Source organism: Ictalurus punctatus, chromosome 23 (genome assembly GCF_001660625.3).
Source record: "Ictalurus punctatus breed USDA103 chromosome 23, Coco_2.0, whole genome shotgun sequence".
In the NCBI taxonomy this organism is placed as follows: Eukaryota; Metazoa; Chordata; class Actinopteri; order Siluriformes; family Ictaluridae; genus Ictalurus; species Ictalurus punctatus.
The window spans coordinates 9170001-9188996 of record NC_030438.2 but is presented as its reverse complement, the minus strand read 5'-3'; the positions used below and the strand labels follow the sequence as shown (position 1 = coordinate 9188996).

Here is an 18996-nt window from a genome sequence, read left to right as displayed (position 1 = left end):
ATACGCGTTCACAGCCCTGAAATACTGGAACGTTCCATCGTTTTCTTTTCCTTAGCTGCAAAAATAAAACCCAGAGATGTGCCGTGTGAAACTGATCCGGGGGCGAGGCTACGGAGGAGCTCGGTTTGTGAACAAAAAAAAGACTTAAACCAATCACATCTTTTATGCAAATTATTACCGGATGAGAACATGCGTGTGAACGTGTGAAGTTGACAACATGCTGTATTTAGCGAACGTTTGTGATGAATACGGGGGCGCACGGTGGCTTAGCGGTTAGCACGTTTGCCTCACATCGCCAGGGTTGTGGGTTCGATTCCCGCAGCTCTGTGTGGGCGGAGTTTGCATGTTCTCCCCATGTTCTCCCCATGCTTTCCTCCGGGTACTCTGGTAGGTTGGTAGGCATGTTAGGTTGATTGGCATGTCCAAAGTGTTCGTAGTGTATGAATGAGTGTGTGAGTGTGTATGTGATTGTGCCCTGCGATGGATTGGCACCCTGTCCAGGGTGTACCCCGCCTTGTGCCGCATGCTCCCTGGGATAGGATCCAGGTTCCCCCCGACCCTGAAAATCGGTAGAAGATAGATGGATGGATGGATAGTGATGAATAGATGATGGTTGTCGTGGTAATGTAATGTTCCTACAGATTTATCTGCTGTTAAATAAATCCGTGAGAAAATAATATTTTATAGCTTACTACTACTTATGATTATTTATTTTCATACTTTTGATTATTCATAGATTCAGGAATTTTGAATAGCACCTATCAGAACCTGCCAGAATATAACATTATTATATATAAAACATTATACGTTATTATTATAACTTTATTATATATAACATTATAGATTATTATCATAACATTAGTATTAAAATTGTGTAATTGTAATAATTTAAGGACCAACTAGGTACCTCAGTGATGTTCCTGAAGTGAGCAATCGTTCTTCAGTTCCTCAGTTCCTCAGTTCCTCAGTTCTTCATTTCCTCAGTTCTTCATTTCCTCAGTTCCTCAGTTCCTCAGTTCTTCATTTCCTCATTTCCTCAGTTCCTCATTTCCTCAGTTCTTCAGCTCTTCATTTCCTCAGTTCTTCAGTTCTTCATTTCCTCAGTTCTTCAGTTCTTCAGTTCTTCATTTCCTCAGTTCTTCAGTTCTTCAGTTCTTCATTTCCTCAGTTCTTCAGTTCTTCATTTCCTCAGTTCTTCAGTTCTTCAGTTCTTCATTTCCTCAGTTCTTCAGTTTCTCAGTTCCTCAGTTCCTCATTTCCTCAGTTCTTCAGTTCTTCAGATCCTCAGTTTAGTTTGTTCTTTTTTAAAGAGTTATAAATGACTTGGGGGGAAAAAATGCAATAAAGTCATTTTACAGAAAAAAACGAAAGCTTGTAAAATTGTTTGCACTCAATTTCAGCAGAACTCCAGGAGAAAAAGGAGGTCCATGATGGAAAATGTTTCAGTTTTGACTCTTTAATATGATGCTCATTACAAGAGGAAGGCATCAATCTGCTGAGTTTTTATTGTTTCCTCAAACTGCCCGCGGTGCGATTTCTGTCTACTGGGACACGTTCGTTTTTGATTTCTCTGATAGATGTTCCGGTATGTTCTCCAAAAGCAGAGGAACATGATCACATGGCTGCAAGGCTTTGAGGAGGATCTCAGGCAGGGACTGGAAGGAAGCAGGAGGATTTTGAGAGCGAGATGGAGGGATGGAGGAGAGGAACATGGGCACGTTTGCACAGATGTGCTGAAACGAATGCAGTGTAGACACTAAAGCTTCAGTGGGCCGCTGAAGATCCTGATTCGCAATCAACACTTACATTTAATAACCACGGATACACGCTGCGGTTCTATTAAACGCATCACTTATACGGTTTCCATTTCCATGACGACGGGGCCATGGATTCCGGACCGTGATTGGTCAGAAGGTGTTGATTCATTTTCTATAATGGCAGCGCTGACAGTAGTGCAGCTTTATATTAATACGTTATTGTTACCATTGTAACAGCTCATCTCATTCACAGGGACGTGTGCAGCAGTCGCTCCATGTCAACCCATAAAAAAAAACCCATAAATGTTGTTATGGTGACGTTTTGTGTAAGGAGATGTTTATGTAACATTTATGGAAGGAGTCTCCAGTGTCAGCCCTTTTTTTCAAGAGTTTCTCGCGAACATGACAAGCTGCGTTTTCTTCTTTGAGAGAGAGAATAAAGAGAGACTGGTAAAGGAAAGCCCGTTCATAGCTGCTGTAACATAGCAACGACTTCCTTCACTTTTACTACATACCATTATTCTAAATGTAACTATAAATGGATAAATAGTAGGATATGACGTGTCATGATGAACATACAGCGTGCGTGAAAACCTCATGCACATATTATTTTCTTTACATTGCAGGTATCGTCCGTTATTCTTCAGGAATCGTTCACTAACTGCATACTGATGTTACACGATATCGCAGGACATCAGGACCTGGATGTTTGCTGTTGTTAACATTACAGACTCATGAATATTCATGAAGTCACGAACGTGTTCAGATATGAAATGAAAGGAATTGACGATGAGCATCAGGTCCAGAGTTCCATCTTACGCCGGTTTTGTCTGGTGTGTGACTGATGCTTGATGGTTAAACGTCTCCGCGGGGTGTGCTACGCTTCCAGAGTGATAGATGATGTGTGTTTTGGTTGCTGTGTTGTGGATAATGGATCTGATTTGCTTCCTGTTTTATCCATTTTGAGGTTGTTTCATGTCAGATGACGAGCTGATATTTCAAACAGTCGTGTTCTCATTAGACCACAGGCCTCTCTCTCTCTCTCTCTCTCTCTCTCTCTCTCTCTCTCTCTCTCTCTCTCTGTGTCTATCTCTCTCTCTTTATCTTTCTCTCCGCCTCTGTCGTCCTCTTTGTTACAGCGACTCAGTGTGTGTGTGTAGTGATGTCAGTGTGTGTGTGTGTGTGTTTTTATCTCCTCTTGCATACTGCAGTCTGACACAGAAACGGAAATGTGATAATTTTCAAAGCCACTTCTCATCGTGTTCTCCTCATTATCCGAGCCGGAGGATTGTGTGTTTACATTCAAGAGCCAATTAATACACTGTACAAGCTCTCTTTAGTGTGTGTGTGTGTGTGTGTGTGTGAGAGAGAGAGAGAGAGAGAGAGAGAGAGAGAGAGAGAGTAATACACACTTCCACCTCGTCGTTCAGTTAGAGAATAAAGCTCATCTTTTTTCTACGAACAGTGCGTGTGTGAATCTTCCTCTCATCATCATCAGGGTCCGTTTCTGATTGGCTGTTGGAGGAGTGTTAACGAGTGTCCCCCAGCCCTTCTATTCTGTAACTAAACACAATAAACAAAAATAAATAAATTAATAACTGACGTCTCCTTTGCAGATAATCTTCAGAACAGTTGCTCTTTTAATGACGTTTTTTGTTTTAAATGAAAACCTGTTATTACAGAATCGCTGAAATGAAAACTGACGCAAACAAATAGTGAAAGAAATGTAACACTAAAAGTATCAGAATTAAACAAGATGAAATAGTACACATAAAAACAAGAAACGTGAATGAAAACACCGTGAGCGTGGCGTTTAAGAAGTGTTATTAATGCCATAATATACGTTTTTGTTATTCAGTCATATTACATGTTGGTTACACTGATAATATCGTACATTAAGCAAGGGTGCACAAACTTTTGCACTCGCCCGTACGCGATACTAGACGGTTTGAGGTGTACGGCACAGGATGTGACGTCGCAGTGAGGATCTGCGTCTGATTAACTGCTCGACGTTTCTGAACCTTCACAGAATTATGGACTAGAGACGGAGAACCTGAAAACTCTGTCTCACAAGCTGAACGCCTCGGCCAAGAACCTACAGAACTTCATCACGGGCCGCAGACGCAGTGGACATTACGACGGCCGGACCACGCGCAAACTTCCCAATGACTTCCTGACGTCCGTCGTGGACCTGATCGCCGCGGCCAAGAGTCTGCTGGCATGGCTGGATAGGTGAGTGCTGCAAAGAGCTACACACACACACACACACACACACACACACACACACACACACACACACACAAATCATAAAACATTATTTGATTTAAAGTTAAATGCTACAGTCAGAAGAGTTTTAAGGATTTGATGGATAATTAAGGGTTCTTGGGTTCTAAAACAAGACCTGGACAGTCGTAGAACCCTGAAGGGTACGGAATTTTCTCTGCGATGGATTAGCATCTCGTTCAAGGTGTATTCCTGCATCGCATCCGAGTTACTGTTGATTATTTTCCTATAGCAGCACGGCCCTGGGTGTTTTACTCCTCTTCTACCACAGCAGTTTACCCACGATTATTTGATTAATTTGTCAGTAAAGACACACCCTCCCGTCGATCTATTTATACTTACATTTAACGCTGTGGAACGTCGAACTTGGAAACGAGTTCCTGTTCTCGTGTGCGTTATAGCAGCTATAAACAGCCATACCCACACCATCCTCTCTTTTCTCTCTCTCTCTCTCTCGAAAAAAAAAACACAACCCCACAGCTGGCACTGGAGACTCCTTCCATAAATGTTCCGTTTCTACGTACAGAACCCAATTCCGTATGGTTTTAACCTGTTTATTATCAGCGGAACGTCCGCCATACACGTCCCTGTGAATGAGCTGTTACTATAGAAACGATATAGTTTTTTTTCCTTAAAAAAAGTAAAAATAGCAAAATTCAGCGTGAAAGTCTACTAAAGCGAATCCTAAACGAAATCCCCGTTGCCGTGTAGCGCGGCACGTAGAACGAGAACGCCGTTTCCATTTTTTACGACACTGTTTGGGATTTGGTCTGGCCTTGGATCTCATCACCGTTACCATAGAATCCGCTGTGATGAAGGTCGGATAAGGAAACACGTACATACAGTTTTTCTGGTTTGTGATTACGTTTGTTTAAATCCATAAAAAAAAAACATATCGTCGAGTGCGTTCCTCATCACGTGTTAAGTTAACACATACGTATGATTAATAACCAGGTCCTCGTGAGCCAATCAGGTGTGTTAGGGTTAGCATGAATGCTAAATGGTGTGTCGTGTGTGTATCGTCTTCTGCGTTACTGCGGTTGGGAAACACGAGCTAATTGGGTAGAAAAGCTCAACTCTCGATGAATGAGATCGATCCGCGTTGACGTTGCGGTTCCATTAGCATCGCCCCCTCCTCCGCAGGTGACTCGCTTATGAGCCAACATCGATCGGGCTGTAATTCTCGCGCTGTGTCTCGCTGATTAACCTGGATAAGGATTCCATCAGAGGCTGATTCAGCAGGACAGAACGGATCGCTAACGGAGTAATTGAGTTTGTTGTGATTTGAGAAGCACTGTTTTAGAGTTGAGAAGGTTATTTTAGGTCACGGATCCATGGTGCCAGACAAGACACAGACGGACAGACACAAATGCTTGTTATAATTACTATATAAATGATAGATTATAATCGATGTGCAAATGAGATGAAGAGATAAAGCTGAGGCTAGTTTACATGGAAATATGGGGCGATTTGTATGTTTATTTTACAATGGGACGTTTATTTAAAATGAAATTTTCAGAAAGTAAAATTATAGCATGAGGAACAATTCCCGTTAACTGGTTTTATGTAAAAAAATTTTTTTTTAGACATTATGTACTATGAAAGTACAAAAATGCTAGAAAATTAAATGCTAATATTGCTTTTTCCACCCTTTATTTACTTTATAAACACCAGAGACAGTAAACAGTGGCGTGAACAGTGACGTTTGGGGGAAAATGTCCACAACATCTTCTCGTTTGAAAATGAAAGCAACAGAAACACAAAGCTGATGCAAAGCTGGCGATTTATTTATTTATTTATTTATTTACTTGTTACTTTATGTTTAAAGTATCACATGGTGATCATAGTGAAAGTGTTTGAATTAAGTATTTCAGTATTTTTTTTTTAACTGTCCAACCATTACACCCCCCAAATGTTTGTTTATTTATTTTTTAAAAATCTGTTTTGGATTAGTTCCTGCTGTAATGTTTCCTGCTCACGATTAAGAGGACGTATATGGTACTTGGGGTGGGGTAAGGGAATTAAAATTGTAATTTGAGTTTCTCTCACGTTTTGTAATGTTTTGTCATCATTACTTGTAAAACCGGCTAAAATTAAAACGCTTTTCCTGTCGTCTCTGTGACCATTTCTTCTCTCCGGTTCCATTGGTTCCAGGTCAGGTGGGTTCTGGTCTTGACTAGGAAATGTGGAAAACTCTGAAACACTCACAGAAACAGTGATGGATTTAATTCCGTCAAATCAGGAAGAAATTATTATTCACAAAATGGATCGAAATTCAGCAAACGCTTCTGTGATGACCTCAGGAGGTTTTTTTTTCTTGTTATATAACATAAATGAGAAATCAGGCAGTATGATGAGTGATAAACACTTACACAACTCAGTGTGTCTCTCACCTTCTCTCATTAGCACTCTCGCAGCTGATTTTCTTACCTCGTGTTACCCCAAATCGGTACGCTGCACGTCGGTGGTTAGAAGGTCTTCCTATCTTTAAGTTTCCTCTGGTTGCCATGGGTTACCTGGTCGCACCTAGCTAATGCAATGCTAATATTCATATTATGATGGACGCAGTGTATCTGCAGGTATTCAAATTTAATATTTATTAATACCGTATTCAAAACATTTCCTAAAACATTTAATACCTGCAGGTCACTTCGATCATGCTACTCGATATATCAGCTATAATGGACTGTGTTCGTGCAGATACGTCCGTTTGTGACTTTAATAAACCATAGCAGGGTAAACTTCTATACAGGCAGATGGGAGACCAGAGCAGATATCCTTCTTGCATTACCATTTACTCCAACAGTGAAAGAAATAAATCCAGTATTTCCATCCCATGACTTTCCAAGAGAGGAAAAATATATAGAGAGATGGATTATAGCAGTCAGAGGAATAAAAGATGTGGAATTTACCATCAGTCCCTCAGGAGTTGTATTAGAAGCCCCCCCCCCAGCAGCTGTATTAGAACCTCCCCCCCTCCCTTCAGCAGCTGTATTAGAACCCCCCCCCCCCAGCAGCTGTATTAGAACCTCCCCCCCTCCCTTCAGCAGCTGTATTAGAACCCCCCCCAGCAGCTGTATTAGACCCCCCCTCCCCTCAGCAGCTGTATTAGAACCCCCCCTCCCCTCAGCAGCTGTATTAGAACCCCCCCTGCCCTCAGCAGCTGTATTAGAACCCCCCCTCCCCTCAGCAGCTGTATTAGAACCCCCCCTGCCCTCAGCAGCTGTATTAGAACCCCCCCTGCCCTCAGCAGCTGAAAATCTAGCTAAAATCTAGTTACAATCCTAAAAATTTACCCTGAAATCGTCTCTTCATCCACAGAAGTCTCTTTCACTGAAGTTCCACCTTCGGATAGATCATCTAGCATGAGAATGGAAGGCACTGCAGTAGATTACTAAGCGGTGAGGATAAGGAGAAAGGCCAAAGCAGAAAGTCTCTCAGGAGGTGTGAAGTGAAAAGCCCTCGCCGTCTACGAAATCGACCAAAAGGTGTCAGATGAGTTACTGTAGAAATATAGACCTGGCCGTGCTTTCCTCTCTCTGACCTGACCCTGGCTTCTTCTCTCAAAACCTTGCCCTGGGTGAAACTTACTGTAAGCATAGTGCACTAAATTTGGGTCCAGATGCTGAGTGGTAGTCCCAGCCCTCCGGTTGACTCGTGATGATGACCACTACTGCGCTAAATGTCAGCGGACTCTCAACAGATTCTGGATATTATATGCATGATGAGAGCTTTGAGTCCTGATCTCTTGGTTTGTTATGTGTCGTGAACCAGTGCCAGGGTATAACCGAGAAACAGGGTCACGGGCAGGGGGTTTGGGGGGGGAGGGGGGGGGGGGGGGGGGGGGGGCTTGGATCCTCTTGTTAATGGTGGCCTAATTAAGCTCGTCAGCTTCCCTTGTTCTCAATTGAGCTTCTGTCTGTCCCCTAGATGGAGAAGAAGACAGTGAAAGGAAAAATTTAGGAGAGAGAGAGAGTGAGAGAGAGAGAGAAAGAGAGAGAGAGAGAGAGAGAGAGAGAGAGAGAGAGAGAGAGAGGTCCGTTTGCATATTGATGGTGCTGGCATGTGAATGTGACAGATATATTCTGGGTATGTTCTGGACCGTTGGTGCATGAGGTAACCTGTTGAAGAGGAACTGTAAAAAGGGGTGGAGTTAGAACGAACACATTGTTAAGAAGTTAGGTGATATCCAATCAAATCGATTGCTTCCGTTCTCTTTAAAACCTGAACGCGGTTTAGTGGAGTAATATTTACATTTTTACAAATGTCACGTTTTTCAGTTGTGTCATGTGATTTTTCCTGAAGCTCCAGGACTCAGGATGTTTGTCCTCTAGCACTTTTTCGTCTACGAGGTTGATATATTTAGCAGAGTCTGACGTGTAAGTCGTTTTATTTGGCGTGCGATGACATGTCAGCGATCTGATTTACGCATCACAATTGATTTCTTTGTTCTTATCTGTTAGGTAAGGAATAAACCACTATGTTGTTGTTGTTTATTTAAACCCAGAAGTTGTTTATTTTCCTATAACAGCACGTCCCTAAGTCTTTTATTCCTTTCATACTACAGCGCTTTGCCAATACGAGCAACCTCTCATTTATTAAAGAATAATGTGTAATACTTTTTTAAAACATGAAGCTACAGCTTTACTTCTGACTGTTACAATGCCCTGACACTGGAGACTCCTTCCATGAATGTTAAATAAACATACATCTCTTCAAGTCAGGCCATATCGCACCACTCTGGCATGGATTATTTTCCTATAATAACGCGGCCAATCGTGTGTGATTCCTTCCTTCATCACCTTCTGACCAATCAGAATCCATCCAGAATTGAAGAGTGTGATGTTAACGAGCTGCACAGACCTGCGTTGTTGTAAACAGTCACAAAACTGAGTTGTAATAAATGTGACAGGACTTTTAAAGTCAGGAAAATATGGTGGTAAGTTGAAATTCTCAGGAATTCCTCTGGATTTAAAAACATTCACGCCTCGTGTTGCTCTGCTACACCTACGTACAATGCAAATAGCAACCGTTTCCAAAAACAACCCAAACGAGCACCACATTAGAGTTATAGCACTGATACATGGGGGTAAACGTCTGTGATCCGGTAATCAGAATTAATTGGGCTGATGTCCATCGTTGGCCATGTGGGCGTTTGTGAGATGGCTTTTGGCTCCTGGCTACAGCGTCGGAACCACTCGGGCTCTCGCTGTGTCTCTCAATCTTCATCAGAGCATGATCGGTGCGTGGGCAGTGGGCTCTGATGCTAGCGCTCATTAACTAATTGGAGCTCTGCTGGAGAAGTTATGACTCCTGGAACACTCTGGTTCTGGCACTGTGTTTAATGGCTTTAGAACCTTTTACTGCATCCCTCAGTTCCTGAACATTTCCATGCCAGGAATTCATGATCTGGAGCTGCATGGTTCCTCCTGGGCTTCTGCAGGATAACAGTTTGCGACAGTGATGTCATGTGTACAGGTGTACAGCGTAGTTCAAGGTGTTCAAGGGTTCTTCATTTCCGAAATAAAATTTAGGCAGGATTTAGGATCTGATTAGGATCTGTACTTTTCTTCAGTCTTTTTTATTTTTATTTTTATTGTCTGTCATTTAAGACTTCTGGCTTTTTACTTCCTTTATTTCAAATAATGCATTTTAAATTTCTCACTACATTTTGAAAAAAATACTGACGGTAACATATTATCTTATAATTAATCTAAAAAAGATTAAAATCTTTCATTTTTAGACTTATACACTTCACATGCGTTCGGCTGCTTATTCCCACAGCACAAATGCAACAGAAAACCTGCAACAGGTTTGTATTACAGTATCAGAGTTATTAGCATGCTAACTAACGCTGGCTTTATGTAGCCGAACTTTCGCACACTTTACTTGGATTCCTAGTGAAAGCTCTACACAATGCTTATGAACGTGATATAAAGGCTCTGTGTAGTTCCCCATCAACTAAATTCTGAGCCAAATTCCTTACTCGAGTAAGAAAATAAACACTCCTATAAACACTTTAAAAAAAATATTTAATTACAGTGTTCATAAAGCTACATGACGCCTATGTAAGCCTTTAACGACAATGCACATAAACAGTTATTAATGCTTATTACGAAAGGTTTCAGCTGAGACTGTCGAACAATTTTGATGGCAAGTCGACAAAACACACAATACGCTTGTTTTATAACGTTTATGACTCACGCCTCGTATAAGTGCTACAGCAGTGCTTTATAAGCGATCTACGCAGTGCCTATGAAGGTGTTATAAAGGCCCGTTGAAGGTTTTCCTTCACGGAAAGTGCGAGTAGAATGAGTGTTTCTGAGTTTATGGGTTTGTAAACTAAACTCAGTCGTCTCGTTGATGTTTAATCGTGGATGTTTGAGGACGGTTTCCGGGTTTGATTTCCGTCCGGCTTCTTATTCCTTCTTCATGGCTCCTTTCATCAGCTGTTCAGCTCACTCTGTGTTTTATTAGACGATTTGCAGCGGCTCATCCTCTTAGTAAAGTGTTTTTTTCCCCAGCGTCTCTGTCGTCGTGTCACCTTTTCAGTTTCAGTCTCACTCTTGCTGTCACTTGCTGCTGTTTTTCCCTGATCGCAGCTTCAGGTCACATTTAGAGGAACCTTGAAATGCCAGCGTCTGTCCATCACCTCGGCAGGCTGTCAAACTCTCCTTGGATGGAGGAGCCTTTGGCGTTTTTATACACGCGGCACTGTGACATTGGGAAAAGTGCAGATACTCAAAGTAGCTGACTTTATTTTCCTTCACGGCGAGCGGGAAAATCATTTTGCGTTCATTTCAACCGTGTTCGGAATTCCGTCTCGGCTTGTCTAGCGTGCTGCGCTCGTTATTGTCTTTCTCGCTCAGCTGCAAGAGGCTTAAACGTGTTTTATTCCATCCTCGGCGCCTTTCATACCTGCTCTGTTTATCCGTAAGCAGTTTAAAGAAATGAAAGTGAAAAGATTCACCATTCCGTGAAACGTGACGTGAACGTGAAAGCTTGGATTCGTCTTTAATGTGAAGATGGCAGAGTGTGTTCTGACTCGTTCCTGTCTCTGCTCGCATTCCCACTGATCTGCATGCACGTTTTATGTGACGTGGATTTAATGCTCGCATGACGTGTAAGTTCAGAAGAAGAAGAGGTCTCTGGAGCGTTTGTAAGCTCTTCAGCCCTGCAGGTTGGAATATTTAAAGATGTGCAGGAGTTGAACAGGAAAAAAAAAAGTCAATGTTCATGCATATATAGAGCACAACCTCAATACAAACGACCCACTTTTTTTTTTTCAAGCACCTGCGGGAAGACGGGAAACTGGGTCTGGAGGACAAGTTCAGCACCAAAGACGTCAGTAGAGATGAACCAGGCTCACGACCACAAATATACACCTCATCTCGAGACCACTGTACCGTAATCTTGGTCCCATTTAGTCTTGATTTGGTCTTGTTCTTGGCCATACATCTCAACCTAGTTCCAAAGTGACCTCGATATGACATGACACCTTAAGTCTAGTTGCTAATTGCTGTAACATATGCTATATGCTAAGTGGTATGCTAGGTCAGGTATTGACACGTTTTAATCATTTTTCATAGTGTGATTGTTTTTATTATTAGAATGCTTATGGTAACACGTTCTATGAAGATCCTTCCATATCCACCGTATATAACGAACCACGAACAGGTTCATAACATGCATTATACACGTTGTTATAATTACTGATAAAAATGCATTACAAATGAACATACATTATAGATTATAAGCAGTGTGATTAGCAGAACAACTCAGTTGTAATTTCATTTTTTATTGGTCTAACTATTAATGACCTCAGTAGAGTCCACTGTTAGTAATTATTTAGTATTACGACACATTACGAATGACTTTCACAGAAAGCGTTACCATTTTTACCCCCTAGTACTTCTTTATTCCTTGGGGTAAGCTAACAACGAAAGAAAGGTGAACTTACTATTCTTCCTATTACTTTTCTAGCGCCTTTTTTAATTTTCTGTCTTGTTATCCGGAACATGTTTAGCTTCCTGATAGACTACTATATACGTACGGCTAGCATACGGTGTGTTTAATTGCTGCTAATTTTATTATGACAACGTGAACTTGATAACCTTAGCGAGCTAAAGACAGTGTAAATAGTTAGCTATAGCTAGTTAGCTAGAATTAGCTCAATACGGCTGCACTATTGTATATTCTCAATTAGAGTAGCTGATATATATTACACAATTCTCATACTGAAAAATACGGGCTTATTATTATAGAACTTTAACTTTTAAATAAAAGGCGTATGATCACGTTTAGACAGACAGGCTAAAGGACTGTTCATGTAGGCCTTAGCTCGGGCTTAGCCTAGCTTAAATGCTCACTTTTATTTTAGGAGCAAATCATAAAAACATTTTTGTTTGTATTTTATTTACATTTATGTCCCTCAGTCGTTCACTGGTGGTTAAAATCTGTAATGCGATGCTAAATAATGATACCCTGATCCATTACTTCACTATGCAAATCACTATGCTAATGCTGTGAGGATTTCCTCCTTAAAGGTCTTAAAATTTCCTTTTTTTCTTTTTTCTTTCAACCTCACATACACACACAAACTCTTGCAATACGATCATTTGTTGTTGTTTTAAATCTAAACCGTGCATTACTGTAGCTAAAAACAGCTACGTCTACGCACAAAGCTAACCCTGACCTTAACCTCAGAGACCAGAGGAAATATTTTGGGAAATATTTTTGGGTTCTTGGCCATATTTTGTGTATCAAACATCTTGCCGTATTTAGTTTCCACAGGGCCTTTGTAACCATTTTAAACACTTACTCGTGGAAGTAAATAAACATAAACACATGGCATAAACCACAAATTATGTCACTTATGTTGGAAATAATATAGTTTTGAGCAGAAATGAATAAAATCATGTCTGTAAATATGTGAGGAGTTTATTATTAACGAGTCCCGCTCGCGTCCGGACCACACGATGAAATTTATGCAAAAAAGTGAGAGAACCCAGGTCTCTCGGGTTCTCTGTTAGACTCCTGACAGATTCTAGGTGTTAAGAAGAAATGGATGACGTTTGTCCAGCACAGTAACCCAGTTACTGCACACTCTGATTTATAAAAGGGTTCCGTGAGAGGGTTGTTTTTTTTTTTTTTCCGGGTAATTAAGGGTTCTGATGTTCCTGAATGGGTTCTACTTGGAACCCTGACCTGAAATATTTTTTAAAAAGTTAATAATGAAGCAGTTGATTAGTTAATACATTCAAAGTGGTTAATCACGGGTTCATTGAATACTTACGGGTTCTTCGCTTTCTTAATATGGTCCTGTTCAGAACCCTGGCATTCTGTCTATCAAGAAGAAACTGATCAGCATTAATCTGGAGTTTGTATCGCATCCAGATAATGCATAAACTCTTCACAAATAAAAGTGTTATTTACGGTTTCTTTTATAAATGAAGGGTTCTAAAAAAAAAAAAGGTTCTACTACTACTACTACTACTGCTACTACCCTGACCAAGAATAACAATTAGGACCTGAACTTGTACCACACACATGTACATAGTTAATGAATACAGTTTGAATGGGGTTCTTTAAGGATTCGTTGCATAATGAAGTGGTTTTTGACCTCATTAAAGGGTTCTACATATAGGGATCCCTGATAAGTTCTAGGTATTAAGAAGAAAATAATGAGCAGTAGTTTAGAGTTTGTACTGCACACTTACCTGTTTAATACACACACACACGCACACACTCACTCACACACACACACGCACACACACACACACACACACACACACACACACACACACACACATTATCCATCCAGAAGGTCCGAGCTTAAGAATGATCTAATGGTTAATTCCAGGTGCTACTTCTTTTTCAGGTCCCCTTTCGCTGCAGTAACGGATTATTCAGTGACGAGGAACAACGTGATCCAGCTGTGTCTTGAACTTACTACCATCGTACAGCAGGTAAGAGAGAGTGTGTGTGTGTGTGTGTGTGTGTGTGTGTGTGTGTGTGTGTTTACTGTATTATTGCAGTCTGTCTAAAATGATCAAACCAGCAGGATCATCTAAAAGACCCTAAATCTCAGTCCATAAGCAAGACTATGTTTTTATTTTGTTATTAATTATTGTTAGAAGATGATTATTTTCCTCTAACTGCATGTCCTGAAGTGTTTTATTCCTCTTACACCGCAGCAATGTACCAACAATTACAATTTTTATTTAATAAAGACCAACACGCCGTACTCTTTATCCATCTGTAGTTTAACTACTTTTACCTTCAAACATTTTTTTTTGTTTTGTTTTTAAAGAAAATCTGTTTCCCTGAGTGTTCACTGCACAAGTCACTGTGAACAAGCTGTTGCTATAGTAACCATAACAACGTTCTAAACACGGTCGTAGTTTTTAAAACAAGGCGAACGCTTCTCGGAGATCGTGTCTCACACACCGTAATGCATCTGTACACGAGGAACCTTCACTGTTCCTCCACCGTCCTGCAGACCTGGAACACACTCCGAGTGTATGAGCACTGGATACAGGAGAGGCATGATGGGATTGAACATGGCGTCCCATGGGAGCGCTGTGTGTGTGTGTGTGTGTGTGTGTGAACAGAAGTGGGCCAGCAAGAGCTCGGTGCTTGTTAGAAACACACTGAAGTGGCAGGTGGGAGGAAAGCGGGAAGAGATCGAGCTGTTTGCGGTTCAGCAGAGCGGAGTAGAAATCCTATTTTGTTTAGTTTAGCCGTCTTTTAATTGAAAAAGAAAACGTAGAACATTTTAAAAGCTTGAACTTATTACATATTTAGAATATTTTCTTTCGCACATCACATCTTATATTAATTGGAAAGGAGATAGGAGTAATTGTTTTTGTGTTGGTAAAATTTCTCTGCATTTGGTGAAAAATACACACACCGTCCACGTTAATAGGAACACCTGCTCATTTGTGCACTTATCTAATCAGCCAATCATGTGGCAGCGGCGCAGTGCATAAAATCATGCAGATATAGGTCAAGGACTTGAGTTCACATTAGACATCAGAATGGGGATAAAGTCTGATCTCTAACATGTGACGTGGTGTGGTTGTTGGTGCCAGATGTGGCTGGTTTGAGTATTTCAGAAACTGCTGATCTCCTGGGATTTTCCACACCCAGCAGTCTGATGTGAAAAACAGTTCTGTGGATGGAAACGTCGTGTTGATAAGACCAGATTGGTTCGAGCTGCCAGGAAGGACATATAGTAACTCGTATAATCACTCTTTACAACCGTGGTGAGCAGAAAAGCATCTCAGCATACACAAAACATCGAACCTTGAGGTGGATGAGCTACACCAGGAGAAGACCAGATTGGTCTCTGGCGCTGAGGTTGAACATGATATCGATAGGGAGCCTCGGATGACGTCCAAACAGCAGGAAGTAAGGAGCAAATCCTGTTGCCTCATTAACCCTAACCCTAACCTTGTGCAATTATATGTGTGAACTACTTGAGCCAGGGAGTTCTTCCAATCCATCTTTTCCCTGTCAGTCAGATTCCGCAAAATGGACAAGAGCATCCGATTACCTCGCTCCACCTGACCGTTCCCCTGCCAGTGGTAGGGTGTCGTTCTGGAACAACTGCTTGTCAAACTCCTTCCCCTGGTCATTGTGCAATCTTGTGGGGAAACCAAATTTCAAAACAAAATCCCCCAAAATCTTTTGAGCTGCTCTCTTAGCTGACTTGAGATTCAGATGAAGAAAGTCAACTGAATCCAGTTCAAAGGGGTGTTTTTTTCTTTTCTTTTCAATATTGGTGAGTGGTGCTCGGTTTGGCTTGTTGGGTCGTTGTGTCTTGAGACAACGACATACTCATAAGACATGATCTTTGAAGGCCAAGCCATGGAACTTCCTGGGCAGCACCAGCTGTGATAAGGTTCCATGAACAACCTTTTACTCTCCCGCATCAGCACCGCACGGCCATCATGTCCACTCCAATCTCTGGTTTGTTCTTCTGCAGTTCAACACAGTGCTGATCACTGGGTCCTGTTCCTGGGCTTCCCTTAGCACTCTCATGCCAAAGTTCAGTTCTCTTCTTATAAGTTTAATACTCTTCTTGCATATACTCTTCCATCCCCAATGGCAGGTGCGACAAACCATCTGCATCAGCATTGGTTTCCCCTGGACAGTACGTAATAGTGAAAATAAAATCAGCGATATGTAGTGGCATTTATTCTAGCTGTCGTGAGCACATATGTTAAAGGGTTGTTATCTGTGTAGACGACAAATGAAGGAGTATAGTAGAGGTGAGATTACCTCTGACCTGTCGACATATGGCCCGCTTCATGGCCAAGAACTCAAGCTTTCCTGAATACACATGGTCGTTCCTTTCTGCGGCAGATAAAGTTCTGGATCCGTAAGCAATGACCCAGAGCTGCCTTCTTGTCTTTGATATAGCACTGATCCCAGCCCTTCTTGGGATGCGTTGCAGTGGAGGAGTTCTGGTTCAGTTCACGATAGTCACAGCACAGTCGCACCTTTCTCCCACACATACGACGGGTCATCAATATGCAGAGCCTGATTTTGTAATCCAGCCACGGTTCAAGAGATCTTCTACATACTCTTTGACTTCTTTATGAAGTGGTTTCGGTACCGATATGTATGTCTTTCGGTCTGATTTTCAACTCCAGCGATGGGATGCGCCCAGCGTCTTCATCATTTCTGGAGAAAGCAGACAACATTCCTCCTTCAGCAACTTCCTTACCTCCTCCTGCTGCTCAGGCAACAAATGACTCACAGGAACAGGTGGATCCCACCGGTCTCCATCAGGCTGCACCATGTACTCTGAATCCACTTCTTTTGCCATTTCAGCTTTCTCTACTCCTGATGTTTCCCCACTGTGACTCATTACATCTTCAAGATCCACAAGTTTTGCAGCAGCAGGGTAGACAGCTTTTACACACTGTAAACGCTTACAATTGCAAGTAAGTGTTTCTCTGTGCGAAAAAACAAGGTACGAGCCCATAACTATTCACCGAACCCTCAGTCACACCACAGAGCTGCTGAGTTCTGGACTCTGATTGGTCGTCAGGTGTCGATTAGTTTTTTATAACAGCGGCTCTGACAGTAGCGCAGGTTTATATAACGTTATCGTTTCTATAGTAACGGTTCGTTCACCGGGACTCGTACTTCGGATTAAAAGAAAAGGAGTTGTTTATATAATATTAACAGAAGGAGTCTCCAGTGTCAGTGCTTTGTAACAGTCAGAGGTAAAGTTGTAACGTTAAGTTTTCCGAGCTGCGTTTTGAATTGAGTTTTTTTGTTTTATTAAATTGTATTGTAATTGTTGGTGAGTCGCTGTGGTTTAAGAGGAATAAAACACTTGGGGACATGCTGTTAGAGGAAATTAATCAGCTGTGGTGCGGTAACAGTAAATCCACTTCATTTCGAGCTGCTGTGAGGTGAGATGTGCTGGTCACAGTCATGGAGAGCAGAACTGAAAAGATGAAAAGATCAGTGAGGTTCTAAACACAAAACTCTGCTAAATCCTGCGCTTAATCCCGGCCAGATTATGTAGCAGGAGGCCGAGACGCACCGCTAATCCGAGTTCAGACTTGGGCCAAGTGGGAATCTTTCTGTCTTCTACTCAGAGTGTTCCTCAGCTCACTTTCTGCACTTCAATTCAATATGATTTGAATGAAATAAAATAAATACAATGTCTCTCATTTCAGGTTCAGTTTCAATTTGAGACACATTAAACCTGAAACTATAGAAGAGTTCTGTAATGATTTCTTTCAGAAAATACAAAAAAATAAAGTACATACCCTGTACAACTCATCAAACTTAATTTGACAGGTCTAGGTCAAAGGTCAGTCATAATGATTGACAGGTTTAGGTCAAGCAACCTCCCAGAACCAAACTGAGTTTCCCCCTTTTGATCATTAAAATTTAACCAACATCTGTCAATCATTAGGCTTGACCTTTGACATACGCCTGTCAAATTAGGATAATCGATGATGACCTTTGACCTAGATCTGTCAAATTAGAATAATTGACCTTTGACCTAGATCTGTCAAATTAAGTTTGATGAGTTGTACAGGGTATATTATGTATATATGATATGATTGAAGTTATATTTTTAAAGTTTACATTTTCTTTTACTCAGAAAATAATATAAACTTTTTTTTGCATGCCTGCAGTGCCAATTTTAATTGAATTGAATCTAATTATTTATCTCTTTCAATGCTGTTAGAAGTTACTTACAGTGCAGTCAAATGATTGGCAAAAAATAAATAGAATTTGTGTACATTTTAAAGGTGCAGTCTGTAATTTGGTTAATTTAACACTTATTTAATCATGTAATCAAATAATATTTATTATATAAATTGACTTGCAACATTGCAAAGCATCAGGCAACTTTTCTTGATTTTTGTTAACATTTTTCATTTTTCTGGCCCAGAATTGACGCAATCACCCCCCCCCCCCCCCCAACCCCACAACCGCTCCCCCTTCCACCCCTGCCAGCAGAGGGCAGTAAACATTACAGACGGCTGCTTTAAAAGTTTTATTGATTTCAGTATTGTGTTGCTGTGTTTGTGTGTGTGAGTGTGTGTGCGTGTGTGTATCACATTGAAGTCCTTTAACCTAACCCTAATGTGTTTTGCTCTCTTGTAGGACTGCACTGTTTATGAGACGGAGAATAAAATCCTGCATGTGGTGAGTCGCAACTTTCACTGCCTCTTATTTACGACTGACGAGTTTCTCTTCTGAGCGTACAGCGAGCTAGAACTAGCTACTAACTGTGTCACAAAACAGCCTCAGATTTAGATGAGTTTTATCCATTTATCACCTTTATACCACAGTGTTATTGAATTCTGGATTCTGATTGGTCAGAAGGTTATCGTTTCTATAGTAACAGCACATTCACAGGGATGTGTACTGCAGAATTCTGTAAATACACTTTTCCGTAACTGAGAACAGGAATTAA

General features: G+C 41.2%; 1 protein-coding gene across 2 annotated transcripts in view; it reads left to right on the top strand.

The window, feature by feature from the left end:
* The window catches only part of cnksr2a (connector enhancer of kinase suppressor of Ras 2a), a 76868-nt gene that overhangs the window by 16940 nt on the left and 40932 nt on the right, over positions 1-18996 (top strand). The window contains exons 3-5 of one of the 2 annotated variants that reach the window (XM_017453629.3): positions 3787-3989; positions 13903-14008; positions 18684-18725. In XM_017453629.3, the coding sequence (XP_017309118.1) occupies positions 3787-3989; positions 13903-14008; positions 18684-18725 (351 nt within the window). The remainder of the gene's footprint in view (positions 1-3786; positions 3990-13902; positions 14009-18683; positions 18726-18996) is intronic. The other variant, XM_017453631.3, reaches the window with a different exon arrangement.